At 34.4% G+C, this 16368-nt stretch overlaps 2 protein-coding genes across 3 annotated transcripts; both read left to right on the top strand.

Annotated features, from left to right (window-relative positions):
* Positions 1-2889: 2889 nt before the first annotated feature.
* LOC149130923 (uncharacterized) lies at positions 2890-8721 on the top strand. 2 transcript variants are annotated; one of them, XM_089343062.1, is made up of 3 exons: positions 2890-3205; positions 4442-4618; positions 7306-8721. In XM_089343062.1, exons 1-3 carry the CDS (start codon positions 3151-3153, stop codon positions 7536-7538), a joined length of 465 nt encoding a protein of 154 aa, XP_089199188.1. In that variant the 5' UTR covers positions 2890-3150; the 3' UTR covers positions 7539-8721. The 2 variants fall into 2 exon arrangements, with proteins under 2 accessions (XP_089199188.1, XP_089199187.1); XM_089343061.1 differs by having other exon boundaries at positions 2937-3205; positions 5108-8721.
* A 402-nt stretch (positions 8722-9123) lies between these two features.
* On the top strand, positions 9124-16086 carry LOC149130922 (uncharacterized). The gene is made up of 3 exons (XM_089343064.1): positions 9124-11504; positions 12774-12950; positions 14530-16086. Exons 1-3 carry the CDS (start codon positions 11462-11464, stop codon positions 14799-14801), a joined length of 492 nt encoding a protein of 163 aa, XP_089199190.1. The 5' UTR covers positions 9124-11461; the 3' UTR covers positions 14802-16086.
* Positions 16087-16368: the final 282 nt, after the last annotated feature.

Raw genomic sequence — 16368 nt, 5'->3', positions numbered from 1 at the left:
CTTTTTTCCTTTTCCTTACCAGGTGAGACATTCAGCATTATAAGAGACTGCAACCAGGAACAGTTCTCATTCAACACTCGCCTCAATAAATACAAAATCTTCCAGTACCTGAATCCATCCAAAAACACCACACTGTGTACAATCAGTGGCTGGTCACTTATCTGTGTGACCCTGTGTGACACAGATATGTGTAATGCTCCCTCCAAAGGCCATCAGCCAACATCTGTCACAGGACTCTGGTTCCTGACCATTCCACTTTCTGCCAGCATCAGTTGGTTCTTTTAATGAAAACTACTTGAACATTCTAGTGTTCTGCTGGAGCACCGCCTTTAGTCAAACAAATCAACCCCAGGACTTATTCCTTCTAAGCCTAGTACTTATTGCATAGGTGTCTTTTGCTGAACCACTGAGTGACAGAGACATAAACACACCAACATCAGTTGTCAAGCGATAGTGATGGGTGGGGAGCAAACACAGACACACAAACATATAAACACACACACAATGTATATATATATATATATATACATATATATCTATCTATCTATCTATCTATCTATATATATATATATATATATATATATATATATATACGACGGGCTTCTTTCAGTTTCCGTCTACCAAATCCACCCACAAGGCTTTGGTCGGTCTGAGGCTATAGTTTCTTGCACACACATACACAGATACACACACTTGTCCAAGGTGCCATGCAGTGAAACTGAACCCGAAACCATGTGGTTTGTAAGCAAGTTACTTACCACACAGCCACTCCTGCACCTATATTAGTATATATATAATTATACTTATTATTATTATTATTATTATTATTGAACAGTGTGAATGAGTGCTCAGCACCACATTGGTGGATATTCTTTATTCGTAAGTTAACCAGACTGCCATTGGTTTCATGTTGCGTGAAATATCTCTCAGCAATTATTCTAGTCTGTCACATGGGATGTTGGTGTTCATCCCCATCTTGGATGAAAACATCTAAAATGGAGACAAACACCAATGAACCATGCAAACATGAAACCAATGCTAGTCTGGTTAATCCTCAATAAAGTATATATATATATATATATATATATATATATATATATATATATATGTAAGTCATGGGGTCGATTTGTCTGACTAAAGGTGGTGCTCCAGCATGGCTACGGCCAAATGACTGAAACAAATGAAAGAATATATATATAGGACAAGGTAGAAAATGCTAAAATGATTTTACCATGAAGAACATTTTAGTACCGGTTTCAGTCTTTGCAACTTTTTCAACTTGTAAAACATAAAAAAAAAATTGAATGAAATGCCTTTTTAAAATATTTCCAGTTTTCAAATACTTGGGACATTTTCATTTTTTCTGTTTCTCTCTTTTACTTTTGTGAAGGCTCGGTAGGTAGGTAGTAGCAGTCTGAAGAAATATTTGTGTGTACATATATATATATATATATATCTATATATATATATATATATATATATATATATATATATATATATAGAGAGAGAGAGAGAGAGAGAGAGAGAGAGAGAGGGAGAGAGAGAGAGAGAGGTACTGTATCTCACTGAATGTTGGTACAATAAAATACTAAAAATGATCAAGTACACTATTTTTCGTGTTGGAAATATTTTACTATTTTTTCAATTAGAGTTATCTCCCTTCCCTAACCTTTGCCAGTGCCTTTCACGCAGCTCCAAATTCTCATTTTTAATAAACTGATAAAAGAAATGAAAAGGATTTGTTTCTTGATGGATTTCATTAAAAAAATTTTTTTGTTTGATACTTCGACTGGTTCACGTCTTTATTTGCTCAAAGACATTCTCCGAGCACAGTCACAACCGAAAGGTTGAAACAGGTAAGACATACATACATACACACGTGCATGCATGCATACACACACGCACGTATGCATGCTTACATACATACATACACACACACACACACACACACACGCGCGCACACACACACACACACACACACACACACACACACACACACAACTGATATAATGATTTGGGATAGAGAAGAGAATTAATTTTAAAAATAACGACAAATTTTGTAAAATAACTTTGTTGTTATTAAGCTGGTGTATGGGAATGCAAATATGAAATTTTGATGGAAGATTTTAATTTAGATCACATTAACCCTTTTGTTACCATATTTCCTGTTGAAAGACTCTGCCTTTTTTTCAGTTAATGTCGAGAGTAATGAAGACTCTAGTAAAATAGCTTCGTTGTTATTAAGCTGGGGCTTGGAGCATAAAGTAACAAGACATTTTGATAGGGGGTTCTAATTTAGATAACTTTAAACCTTTAACATTTAAATTGGCCGCATCCAGTCCTATATTGTACCTGTTTTATGGTCAAACTGGCCGGATCTGGCCTCTCACACCTACCCTACTATGTCATCCTAAAAATAAACAGTCATATCATTGGAATCTCAAGGCTATGACATAATGCATTATTACCTGGAAACAATGTCAATAGAGAAGAAAAGCATTTGACAGAGTTAATCTGAATACTAAAGGGTTAAAACAGGAAGTTTGTATCAGAGAATCAGGGATGGTCTCAAGTGGATTAGTATCAAAATGGTTAATGTTAATCATAGGTGTATGAGTTTTAGAAGTTTCCCCCCCCCCTCTCTTTCTCATGCACACTCTCCCACCTCTCTCTCTCTCTCCTACTCTCTCTCCTACTCCCTCTCCTCCTTCCTTTCTCTTACTGAGAACTGAGGAGTAAAATTACAACTATTACTTCAATATTGAGACCTTTACTAGTTTAGCCACACCCATCACAATCTATGAATTTGTATCCAATGACATGGGGAAATCCTGGTGACACTCTGCTGTCAATCATAAAGTTCCTTCGTTTAGCCACTCCCACCAGTCTTGCTTACAACCAAAAACTTATCAAACCATAAAACCAACACACATACACACACACATTACATATATCTATATATATACATTACACATAATCACACAAACACATGATCACATATACACACATATCTTTTATGTGTGTGTATATAAATACATATAAACACACATATACATTACATATAACCACACACATACACAACACACACACACATACATTATACTACCTTGCAGTGTTCCTAATAAGAAGAAATAAGATTTGAGAGAAAACATGTCGGCTCAAGGTTTACATTGGTTTGTCATACCTTTATGTCTTCTAATATCAGGTAAGAAACTTTGTAAATATCTCTCAAGTAATAATTATTTCTTTTGGATTATGTGAGAATATATTTGAATCAGAATTCATGTTTGTTCGTTTAGTCTTTATCGATTTAGTCTACTCTCTACAAGTCCTTATGTCTCTCTGTCTACCACAGCCAGACATTCCTTGTCTCTGTTGAATACATCGTCTCTCTAAATATCTGTCTGCCTGTCTATCTGTTTGTCTGGCTGTCAGTTTGTCTGTCTCACTCTGTCTGTCTGTCTGTCTTTTTCTGACCCCCCTCTCTCTCTCTGACACCCACAGCCTATCTTTCTGTCTGCCTCCATCTCTAATTGCCTCTCTGTCTCATCAGTCTCTATGTCCATCTCTCTATTTATCAGCCTCTTCCTGTTTCTCTCTATCTGCCTAACCCTGCTGTTGTTTTTGTTGTTTAGTTCCTCATTAGCCTTCACTGAGCAGACATAAGATCAAATGGCTTTAAGCTAGGTTGGCATTAGGAAGGGAATCCAACCGTAGAAACTATGGCAAGTCAGATTGGAACCTGGTGCAGCTCTCCAGCTTACCAGTTCCAGTTAAACCATTAAACCCATGTCAACATCGGAAGCAGATGCTAAATGATGATGATGATGATGGTAGTGTTTATTTTGTAACCACGGGGTTTCAGGTTCAGTCTGAGTGCATGACACCTTGGTTAAGTGTCTTTTCGTATTGTCTGCCTCAGTCTGATCAACAGCTTGTGAGTGGATTTGGTAGTTGGAAACTGTAACGAAGCCAGTCGTGTGTGTGTGTGTGTGTGTGTGTGTGTGTGTGTGTGTGTATAAGCATGAAGTTGTCATTTCTACCTCTTGGCATGAACCCCACCCCACTCACATGCACACACACACACACGCATGCATACACACACATACAGACACACACACACAAACATACACACAAGCACGCGTGCACAAACACACACACACACCAAAGAAAGACAAAAAAAACAGGACATTGTTGTCGTGCTTACATTTCCAGTGAATAATATTGTCGTTCTGCAACAGTCTCACAGTTTTGAGAAACACCACCACCACCACCACCTCCACCAACACTCATCACCATCACCACCAACATCACTTCTATTCTCCCCACTACCCACTGCTGCTACTCCCCATCACCACCACTAACCCTACTTCCCTACCAAACTACTATTACTACTACCACTACCACTACTTCTGAAAAGTTAATGTCACTTCCATTGCAGTTTTGAGTGTTACCAGCCTACAATGTTTTCAGTGTTCCAGCTCAGCTCCTGGTTCCAAATGTGAAACGGGCGTCAAGGAATTTGCCAAGTACAATCATTCTAAATTTGCACAAAACTGTTCTCACTTCAATTTTAAAGGCAAAGTTTTCTGTGCCATTGAAACCAAATATATCAATGGTAAGAAAGATTTCTTTTTTTCAAGCCTGTTTGTTGCTGTTGTTGTTGTTGTTGTTAGGTAAGAGAGCAATGTATGCCATCAAGGGGAATCTGGAGTACAAATATCTGAAGCCCAATATACCCACCATGACTGATAAGGGTACACCAGGCACATGCATCACAACCATGTGTGTGCGACATGGTGATCTCATATCAAGATAAAAAGTGCATAACGTTGAAGGTGGGGCCCAGTCAGAATTTTTTTCAGTTTGAGTAGCCCATCCTGCTCAAAAGGTCTTTGAATAAGGGTTGTTTAAGGATGATGAACAAAACACCTATGAATTATCCAAAGGTGAATTATCCAAACTCCAAAGAATTCTTCTCAACATATGACTATGATGCACCCTCATTTAAAGTAATAATTGTGGACAAACAATTCCTTGTAATTAACAAAAATTATAATTAACTTTTCAACACTTTTAAAACATTCTTCTTTTTTTTATCTCTTAGGTAAGAGTTCATATTTGATTAGGGAATGTTCAGATGGAGAAACTTTCACCTTCAATAGGAACTTGGATAATTTCCAGAAATTAAAATACCTTAATCCTGAAAAAAACACAACACTATGTACCTATCGCGAGGGCATGTTGTGTTTGACAACATGTGAAACAGATTTTTGCAATGGTCCTCAAAGTATGGCTGTGATACATTCACACATACCTGCATTGGTCATTACCTTAGCAATAGGCGTTTTGGCTTTGTTGCCGTCATACTAAAGGAAAATATTCAAATTAATTTGATTTTTTTTTTTTAATATTTTTTACATATTGAACTTATTTTATGCATGACTTTTGGTCTACCCTGTACACGCATGTGTGTGTATGCATCATCTGCTTCGTTTGATGCTTTATGTCTGCTTTCCATGCTGGTATGAGTTGGAGGGTTCGATATGAGCCAACAGGTTTTGGAAACCATGTCTTATTCCAACATCTTAGTTTTGGCATGTTTCTATGGCTACATGACCGACTTAACACTGAAAATTATACATATATACATACATACATATGTACTCATACACATTTACATAGATGTTTATATATGTGTCGATACATATACATGTTTGTCAACTGGTAATCTCTTAACCAAAAAGTTAACTTCCTAACGCCAACCACTCCGAGAGTGTAGTGAGTGCTTTTACGTGCCACCGGCACAAAGGCCAGTCAGGCGGTGGCTGGCAAAAATGAGAAGTACCCAGATTTCAAAGGGCCAGCCATGTCACACTCTGGGTCTTGCTGAATCTCCCTGAGAACTATATTAAGGGTACACATGTCTGTGGAGAGCTCAGCCACTTGCATGTTAATTTCATGAGCAAGCTGTTCTGTTGATCGGATCAACTGGGACTGACGGAGTGCTCCTATATATATATATATATATATATATATATATATATATTTGAACAGCAGGACAAGGGTGTTTAATTCAATTTAGCTACATAATGAATGGTAAAAATTCTTTCAGCATTTTTTACTATTTTTTATTATTTTTACCATTCGTTATGTAGCTAAATTAAGACTGAATTAAATTAAATTAAATCTCTTTGTCCTGCCTTGCCTAATTGCTTGCCTTTCCTCACTACTTTAACCTATATATCTCTGTGTGTATATATATATATATATATATTTATATACCCGGCAAGCCAAGTAAGATCGTTGCCAGTGCCCCTGGACTGGTTCTTGTGCGGGTGGCACATGAGATGCACCATTTTGAGCGTGGCCATTGCCAGTACCGCCTGACTGGCTCCCGTAGGATTTTCGAGCGAGATCGTTGCCAGTGCCCCTGGACTGGGTTGTGCGGGTGGCACATAAAAGACACCATTTCGAGTGTGGCCGTTTTCGTGCGGGTGACACGTAAAAGCACCCACTACACTCTCTGAGCGGTTGGCGTTAGGAAGGGCATCCAGCTGTAGAAACTCTGCCAAATTAGACTGGAGCCTGGTGTTGCCATCCGGTTTCACCAGTCCTCAGTCAAATCGTCCAACCCATGCTAGCATGGAAAGCGGACGTTAAACGATGATGATGATGATGATGATGATATATATATATATAGCTGAAATGTTTCATCCACTTAACACATAAATATGTAATGGTATAATCTTTTTTTCTGCCTCTGACGAGATTCTACTTTATAACGATTTAATTATTACAATTAAAATCTTTGAAGTCAGAATCAAAACAGCTATTAGGGATTATGTTTGTATTTTGCAATTAATAAATATAATTATTAATTGATTAATCTCTATTTTCTCATATACATATATATATATATATATATATATATATATATATATATATATATATATGTGTGTGTGTGTGTGTGTGTGTGTGTGTGTGTGTGTGTGTAATATATATTTGTTATATATAATGTATTATATATATTACATATGTACTTTTTTTCCATTCTCTATGACAATCATGCTTTGTAAAACTAAACCCTTTTAACCCAAACTTCTACCATTAATCCTTAATTCTAATTTCAAATCATAACCACAACCTTCAGTTTGATCCCTAATATATGCCTTCCTTCAGCATCCTCATAACCCTAATCCCGAATTCAGCTCCTGCAATCTTTGGCAATAAATGTAATCAATAACTTTATATATATTTTTCTGTTTCTCTTCTCTTTTCCTTTTTTCCCCTCTTCTATTCTAGGTGAAGTTAAAGCAATCATCAGAACTTGTAGCGATGGAACATACCCTTTTAGTAAAAACATAACATATACAAACAAAACGGTTACACTGAATGGTTTGAGTGTAAGATTTTGCCAGGAGTCATTTTGTAATGGAATTTCTAGTGCCCAATGCTTGTTGCCAGATCATCTCTTCATGCCATTTCTTCTTTACATGATAACCACTTTGATCACTTCAGCTCTTAATACTAATTAACAAACTTTTTAAACGATGACAAGAATCCCAGATGGGCTTCTGTCATCTTTTAGTAATATACACAATTAACCAATGCTAGCATGGGTTTCATGTATATTGTATATTGTTGTTGATGTATATATCATTGTTAGAAACCCTCAAACATTCAGATTATTGTCTCAAATGTAATGCTTCTTTATTTTGTAGCTTCAAGATTTACTCCGACACCCAATAATAGACAGTGCATTATCAAAATCTGTCAACCTCTGTTCTTCTCTGTCTGTTTTTTTCTTTTTATATCTCTCTATATCTCATTTTCCATGCCATAAATCTATCTCTATCTGCTTCTCTCTCTCTCTCTCTCTCTCTCACACACACACACACACACACACACACATGTGCATAAACGGCGGGGAGCTGGCAGAAACGTTAGCACGCCGGGCGAAATGCTTAGCGGTATTTCGTCTGCTGCTACATTCTGAGTTCAAATTCCGCCGAGGTCGACTTTGCCTTTCATCCTTTCGGGGTCGATTAAATAAGTACCAGTTACACACTGGGGTCGATATAATCGACTTAATCCGTTTGTCTGTCCTTGTTTGTCCCCTCTGTGTGTAGCCCCTTGTGGGTAGTAAAAAGAAATAACACATGTGCATAAACACACACACAGTTCAATTTAGAAAAAATATTGTAATATTCTGTAAATATTGTAATATTCTGTTTAGTGTGAAACAATATTTAAAAAAGAAAAAAATGAACAAAATTTAGCCCCATTTTCCCCAGCAACACATTGGTGTTTGTTATAATCAACTCAAGAAGGAGAAAATGCAAAGCTGACATTCACACAACTCAATTCAGAACATAAAACATCACAAATAGATGATACTGCCTGGGATTCACTTCTATTGCTCTATTATTTCTGTCAACTCACCACTAATTGCAAATTAATATTAACAGCTAATTCATTAATATTAAATACTCTGCCCTCTTCTTGACACAATTGATAAAATGAGGAGGAGGTGAGAAAGAGAGGGTGTGGTGAGAACAAAATGACATTTGATCCTCAGGGGCAGTTTAAAGAAAATATTTTTTTTTCATTATTTTTTTTCATGTTTGTTTTGTGACCCACACATTTTGAAATATCCAAGTTTCTTCTTGTGTAAATAAATAATAAAATGTAAGAAACAAAAAGTAGTAATTGAAACAATTTTGCTTGAGTTTAATTATTATTTTGATTTTTTTTTTTATTATAATTTTTAATTACTTTGTCTTGCTTTATTTACTTTTTTCTAATATGAATTCTAAATGAATTTATTAAGTAAGTGTATACACATCATCATCATCATCATCATCTGCAGTAGCCTCATCATCATCATTATCGTTTTACATATGTTTTTCCAAGCTTGCAGAGGTTAGAGGAGTCTCAGACTCTTACTACTTGTATATATTAACATATGCATATATAATGTATAATACAAACACACATACACATATATACACACACACACATGTATACATATGTGTTTTCATATATATATATATATATATATATATATATATATATATATATATATATATATATATATATATATATATATATTTACATATATATATATATATATATATATATATATATATATATATATATTTACATATACATATATAAACATATATTGAGTCATAAAGAAAGTTATATACATTAGCAGTTGAATATGGTGTAGCAAGTTCTAGGATTTGAAACCCTTTTCCGAAATTACCAGTTGACTATCCTGAGTGATCTACAATTGAGGAATGCATATGTCATGTGTATGTTCAATTTGTTGACCAATTGGTTTCCAGGAATTCCTGCCACCAGTCAGAACATCGCCCTAAGTGGCTTTGAGATTCGTGTCCTTTTCCTCTGGTTAAGCAGCTTAGTGCCAAACACTTTTGGCGCACACTGATTGCATTGTGTATTTTTTTTTTGCCACGGTTAAGATATAAACAAGAGTGAGAAAAGTGAAATAAAAAATCACAGCTTTGGAACAAAATACCTTGTGGTATTTGTCTTGCCTGAAATCTACAGACGATCCCTTGAGACTCTCACCAACATCAAATGCAGTCAACCAGAGATTGATCCATGGGGAAACCCATGACTATCAACACAAACTGTGATAAAAATAAAACAATATTATCAGAATTAAAAACAAATGAGTTGATCTTATTGTTGTTGCTACTGCTGCTGTTTTTCTTTTGTTGTTGTTGTGGTTGTTGTTGTTGCTGTTGTGGTTGTCATTGTTTTCGTTGTTTAGCTCCAACCAGTTGAAACTGAGCAGATCTCTTCCTGTCAGGAACATTCTGTTGTTTTTTTAAAAGAGACTGTACTATGATTTGACTTCTATTTCTAGCAGATCGAGCAAACTCGTAAAGGGACCTTCAGATCGTTGTCATTATCTTGATGCTAATGCCATTATAACCAGATATGAAACCTGTTAACCTAAAACTTTATAAATGGAAAATAATACAACCCAAAACATACATAATGGATCCTAGCAACAATCTAAGACCAGTCTCTACTCACAGATACCACACTCAAGTCACTAGGACCAGACTAGTTTCTTATCACAAAAACAAAACTGACAAAAAAAAACTTCTCTTTCGATAATGCTTGTTGCAAGAATCATGGGAATGCTATTATCTTAATGATGTCATTATTACCAGATATGAAACCTGTTAACCTGAAACTTTGTAAACAGAAAATAATACAATCCAAAACATAGATAATAGATCCTAGCAACAACCTAAAACCATTCATTGCTCACAGAATACTACACTTAAGCAAAAGACTAAGATCAGTCACTAGGACCAGATTAGTGACTAATCACAAAAACAAAACTGATGGAAAAATTCATCTTTCCATAATGCATGCCACAAGAAATTATTCCTAGCATCAAGTCAAGTAAAATCGTTGTAATCCATGCATACAAACTTCTTTACAAGTGTTGGGAATGTAAACACTTAATGAATATATTGCATGATTAAAAAATATACTAATATAAGGATTCCTATATACAGTAAATTATATAAAAAGACTTTATACATTGTCAAAAAAATTAATTATAATTATAAATACTAAGAAAGGATATACAAATGTATAAAAATATCAAATATCAAATACAAAAAATTTCTAAAACAATATGTAATTTACAAATATAACAAAATATAATATTGTATTATACAGTGAGTTTTATGAAAAGAAATTATAAACTGCCAATCCCTTTATAAGCTATAGAAGTTACACAAATGTATGAGAGAGTGTATAAATATATAAAGATTTAAAAATATAAAATATAAAAATTTTGTGAAATATTTTTTTTTACAAAGGTATTTAACTTCTTAGAGGCTACACCAAATGTGTGTATGTATGCATGTGTATGTGGTATGTGTGTTTATGTGTATGTGGTATATATGTGTGTGGATGTGTTTGTGTGTGTATGTGTGCATAGTTGTGTAGAGGTGGGAGAGTGGGAATGTGTAGTGGGGGAGGTGAATTTCTGGTCTCTTTCTCCTCACCAATGCTTGATAATCAGTGTTGGTTTGTTTACATCACTGTAACTTAGCAATTTGGCAAAAGAGACTGATAGAATAAAACAAAAAATCAAGTTCTGGATTCAATTTCTTCAACTAAAAACCCTTCAAATCAGTGCCCCAGCTTGGCCTCAGATAAAACATGATATATCACTCTTACGCTATAGCTTTATCTTCAGCTTTGTAATTATTATCCCATCATGATGATGATGATGATGATGATGATGACGACAGAGTACTTATCAATATTCAAACCTATTTCAAGTCACCAGCAGGCTCAGAGGGGGTGAGTACAATCAAATGAACAGTCAAGACTGTTGATAAGAAATAGACCTGATCCAAAGGTGAGAGGAACATAACATTTATGAGTTACAGTAACAATGGTTCCTGTTTGGTCTGTTCTCTTTACCTTTCTTCTAACAGGTAACTGTGAACTTTATTGCTTCTCTTCACAATTCAGTAATGTAATACATGTATATGTTCGTTAATTTCTCAATTACTCTCTTAAATATCTTTCTTAATTAAATGGATCCACATTTCTCTTCTATATTTCATTTTTTAAAATTTATTTTCATTGTAAACTAATAATAATGATAATCCGTTCAACTCCAAGGGGATGGGAAAAGTCAATCAAGTTGACCCCAGTATTTTGACTGCTACGTAATTTATCGACCCCAAAAGGATGAAAGGCAAAGTTGACCTTGGTGGAATTTGATTTATAATAAGTGAGTCAGTTTCTTGCTACTCAGAGTCTCACCTGTGTGTGACATCCTGACCCCAGGGCCATTAGAACTGAACGGACATCACTGAGAATTCCAAATTTAAACAAGGGAGAAATAGCTGTTCCTAATAAAACCAAAATATGAGATGGTCATGGGTGAAATGTTTAGGATCATCGATCTGCCCAAACAGCACAAACTCAGGGCTACCCAACAACAACAATGAATTATAATAACAGCTAAACTCAGATGTTTAACCCTCTTCTTTAAATAATACTGATGTTTAGCCCCAGGTAAACTCTGATCCAGTACACCAATGATCAAAGGCATTCTTGCCATGACCATCCTGTTTCTTGTGTCAAATTATATCATCTGTTTGATTTTTTTTTTTTTTTTGGTGGGGTTTTTGTAGTGAAGGTAGGATGAGAGTAATTTGGCTGCTATTTCTCACAGCTTCAAGAATGTTTTTCTCATCCCCCCCCCCCATAATAGCACCATGTCACAAATAATTGTGTGTTGTTTAACCCTAGGTCTGTCCTATTCTAGCAGGATTATAATCAAACATGTTCCAGTTGTGACCATTCCATTTGTTAGTAAGTCTGTCAGAAAGCATATTGCTTTGTGCAGCCTTCTTTCTTAGGTGATAAACAGAGTTCAATACAAAGATCTTTGGTGACTATTTCTAGCAGGTTTCCCACAGTTCCATGCATCATAAATATCTTCCTTGTTTTTCTGTTTTTGTTGTTGCTGGTGGTGTTGTTGTTGTTGTTGTTGCTGCTGCTGTTGTATAATTCTCCCATCAATTATTTCTTCAAACTCTATTCCTTCCACCTCCTACTTCTCCTGTTCCTCCCACTCCAGAACCTGGATAATATTTCTTATCAGTTAAGACCAGAAGCCATGAGAGCCAGTGCCTAATACTACATCAGGGCCTTATTATTATTATTTTTGTTCCTCTCAATTTTACTTTCAGTTTCAACCAGCAATGGTCTGTCCTGCTACAGTTGTGAAGGAAGCAAACCTTTTTCAGAATGTGAATCAGACATAAGGGAATACCGATTGGGAATGGATTCAAAGTTTGCAGTAAACTGTTCAAAATATTCACACATGACAAAGCCATACTGTGCTATTGAAAGATACATGAAAAATGGTAAGTAAATCCATCAGTTTCTACCAAGATAGAGACACGAGTAAAATTAATAATAGAGAAATGAAAATAAAACTTTGGAAACAGCAAGGCAGCCATAACTTATATGGAAACTATGAGCATGCTTTCAAGGGAGATAATCAGAGAAAGACTTGAATGTCAACGTAAGATCATAATACTTCATGTAAAGTAAAATAAGTATAACAAATAATCCAGAATCCTTGTCCAGTATTGGATCAATTCCAAAATCTAATCAGTTCGTGCCAGTCACAAGACCAGACATCCCTGAAAGGTTCATCCATATCCATCCAACGGTTCTTCAGATATCTTGTCCACGAACAAACAAACATGACTGAAAACAATATCTCCGCCTTTGCTAAGGCAGAGGTAATAATAATAATAATAATAATAATAATAATAATAATAATGATAATAATAATAATAATGATAATAATAATAATAATAATAATAATAATAATGATAATAATAATAATAATAATAATAATAATAATGATAATAACAATAATAATGATAATAATAATAATAATAATAATAATAATAATAATGATGATGATAATAATAATAATGATAATAATAATAATAATAATAATAATAATAATAATAATAATAATAATAATGATAATAATAATAATAATAACAACAACAACAATAATAATAATAATAATAATAATAATAATAATAAATTCTAACTTAGAGACAAGATAAGCAATTTGGTAGAGGAGAGTGTTAAGTCATTTAAATTGACCCCAGTATTTGACTGGTACTTTTGTTTTATCAACCCCATATCTATGAATGGCAAATTTGACCTCAGCTAGGTTTGTGCTAAGATTGTAAAGAATTGTATCTAAATAATATATGGAATTTCGTCCAATGGTTCTACCACAATAACAACAACAATAACAATTTAAATTTAAATGAAAATTCAATAAAAATTACTAAAAGTTAAATTTGAATTTTTAAAACAAATTTAATGAATTTTAACCAAATTTATCTATTTTCGTTTTTACTTATTTTTATTTATTTTGAATTGATATTTTTTATTTTATGTTGAATGAAATTTCTCAACCAGTAACCCTTAAGTTTTAGCAACAAAACCTAACAGAAGTGAACTTAGCCAGCAAAATATATTGATTATTATTCTCCTTCATCATCATTTAATATTTAATCACCCTCGCTAATTTAACTCATAAAACATTTCTTATTTAATCATCCCTTTATGACTTAAACTAGTCTTCTCCAGCCCAAATACTTGTTTTATGTTCAAGCCAGCCAGATCCAGCCTCTCACTTATCCTACAATGTCATTCTAAAAATAAACAATTACATCATTGAAATCTCAAAGCTATAAGATAATGCATGATTAATTAAAAACAATGTGAATAAAGAAACAATACATTTGACAGAGTAATAAGAATGCTACCAGGTTAAAAAAGGTTTTATTTCCAATAAACTTAGATATGCAAAGATGTTACATGAAGGTTTCCTTCTTTTGGGTTTTGCAGTAAAAACTTAAGTTTTCCCTTCCTCTTCTTGCTTCTTACAATTGTTTATTTTCTATTCAGGGCAAGTACAAGCTATTATTAGGGACTGTAACGATGAAACATTCTCGTTCCGTATGAACAATTCACCATACAAAAAACTTCAAAAGGTTAATGGGGATTACAACATTTCCGTGTGCACTTATATTATGTCTGAAGCAGCAATACTGTGCGTTTCATTGTGCAATGAAGACATGTGCAATGGCGTGTTTGGCAAATCAGATAGCATTACATTAAGCCTATCACTATTTGTCATATCATTACTTTCAGTGAAGGGACTCGCAAACTTCAGTTAACTCTTTAATCATTGTCAGTCCTACCAGCCATGATTTCAAAAGAATGGACAAAGAATGAACAAAAAATGGACAAAGAATGGACAAAGAATGAACAAAAAATGGACAAAGAATGGACAAAGATTGGATTGAAAGAATGGATGGAAAGAAGGAAGAAAAACAAACAAACAAAGAGTTTTGTTTAGTTCAGTTTGTCATCACATTCATCCACAATATAAAGATAAAACAGAGTCATCTGGCTTTTCTACATTCAAAGGTCACATCCTGTCATGGGTCAACTGTGCCCTTCCTCTTTTCCAGAACCTTTAAAATAAAGAATCAATAAAGTAACAGAGTCATTTTAATTGACTCTCTCTCACACCTGCTGACAAAATTCCTGGTTTCATGCTTATGTTAGAAACAATTGGCAGAAGCATTAGCATTCTGGGCAAAATGCTTAGCAGCATTTCATCCGTTTTTACATTCTGAGTTCAAATTCAATGTGCATATGGCTGACTACTCCACTGATGTGCATACCCTTAAGGTAGTTCACAGGAAGATTCAGTGTGACACAGAATGTATCGAGACTGGTCCCTTTGAATTACAGATACAGTAAAGTGGAGTCATGTGAAATAAAGTGTCTTGTTCAAGGACACAATGTATTCCACTTTCTGCAAGCATCAGTCGGTTCTTTTACTGAAAACTACTTGAACATTCTACTACTAGTGAATATATATATATATATATATATATATATATATAGTAACAATGAGGATTTTCAAAACCTCTTATAGGGATATTTTTATCCAAGATACACTGGTTTAATATCAAATATTTTGAAGAGATATTTCTTCAATGAATATATTATATAAAATATCCATATATACATACATATGGGAAATGGTTCTTTGCATTGAGAACCACTTCCCATTGCCAACCGGTGGTTGTCACATGCTGATGGCAGGTCAATACCCAGAAACTCGGGTCTGTGTGTATCGGTGAGGCTGGAGATGGGAAAGATGACTTCCCTTTGCAAATACTGATAGAGCACAGAAAGTGTGTCAATAGCCAGTTGGAGGAAATGTCTCCCTGGGGCTACAAGCTACAGTAGCATCAACCCTTAAGAGTTAGCCACATTTAGGTGACAAATATACTTCACGATAAAGTACACCATTTTTCATGTTAGAACTATTTTACAACTTTTCAATCAGTTATCTCCCCTTCTTCAACTTAGCGTCTGTGACCTTTACCAATGTCTTTCATCCAGCTTCAAATTCTCATTTTTAATAAACTGATAAAAGAAATTAAAGGATTTGTTTCTTGATGGATTTCATTAAAAAAATTTTTTTGTTTGATACTTCGACTGATTCACGTCTTTATTTGCCCAAAGACATTCTCCAGGTAAGCCATGCATACATCCATGCAGACACACACACATGCATATATATACATGTACGTATGTGTACATAGATTTACACGTTACATACTTGTAAGTACACGTGTATAAAAGCATGTATGTATAACATATAATGAAATTTATTTTTAACCGGCAAACTTTATTTGCAACTAGGAAACACAGAGTGGTATCAAC

Source organism: Octopus bimaculoides, chromosome 26 (assembly GCF_046866305.1).
Source record: "Octopus bimaculoides isolate indiv1 chromosome 26, ASM4686630v1, whole genome shotgun sequence".
NCBI classification, from domain to species: Eukaryota; Metazoa; Mollusca; class Cephalopoda; order Octopoda; family Octopodidae; genus Octopus; species Octopus bimaculoides.
Note: the sequence above shows the minus strand (reverse complement) of the source record. Positions and strands in the feature narration are given on the sequence as shown.

What these genes read in the sequence shown, in the direction of transcription:
- LOC149130923 (XM_089343061.1), top strand. Translation starts at nt 3,151, where the DNA reads ATGTCGGCTCAAGGTTTACATTGGTTTGTCATACCTTTATGTCTTCTA. An exon ending in TTTATGTCTTCTAATATCAG is followed by an intron (nt 3,206 to 4,441) that starts GTAAGAAACTTT and finishes CTTCCATTGCAG; the next exon opens with TTTTGAGTGTTACCAGCCTA. An exon ending in TGAAACCAAATATATCAATG is followed by an intron (nt 4,619 to 5,107) that starts GTAAGAAAGATT and finishes TTTATCTCTTAG; the next exon opens with GTAAGAGTTCATATTTGATT.
- LOC149130922 (XM_089343064.1), top strand. Translation starts at nt 11,462, where the DNA reads ATGGTTCCTGTTTGGTCTGTTCTCTTTACCTTTCTTCTAACAG. An exon ending in CTTTACCTTTCTTCTAACAG is followed by an intron (nt 11,505 to 12,773) that starts GTAACTGTGAAC and finishes TTTTACTTTCAG; the next exon opens with TTTCAACCAGCAATGGTCTG. An exon ending in TGAAAGATACATGAAAAATG is followed by an intron (nt 12,951 to 14,529) that starts GTAAGTAAATCC and finishes TTTTCTATTCAG; the next exon opens with GGCAAGTACAAGCTATTATT.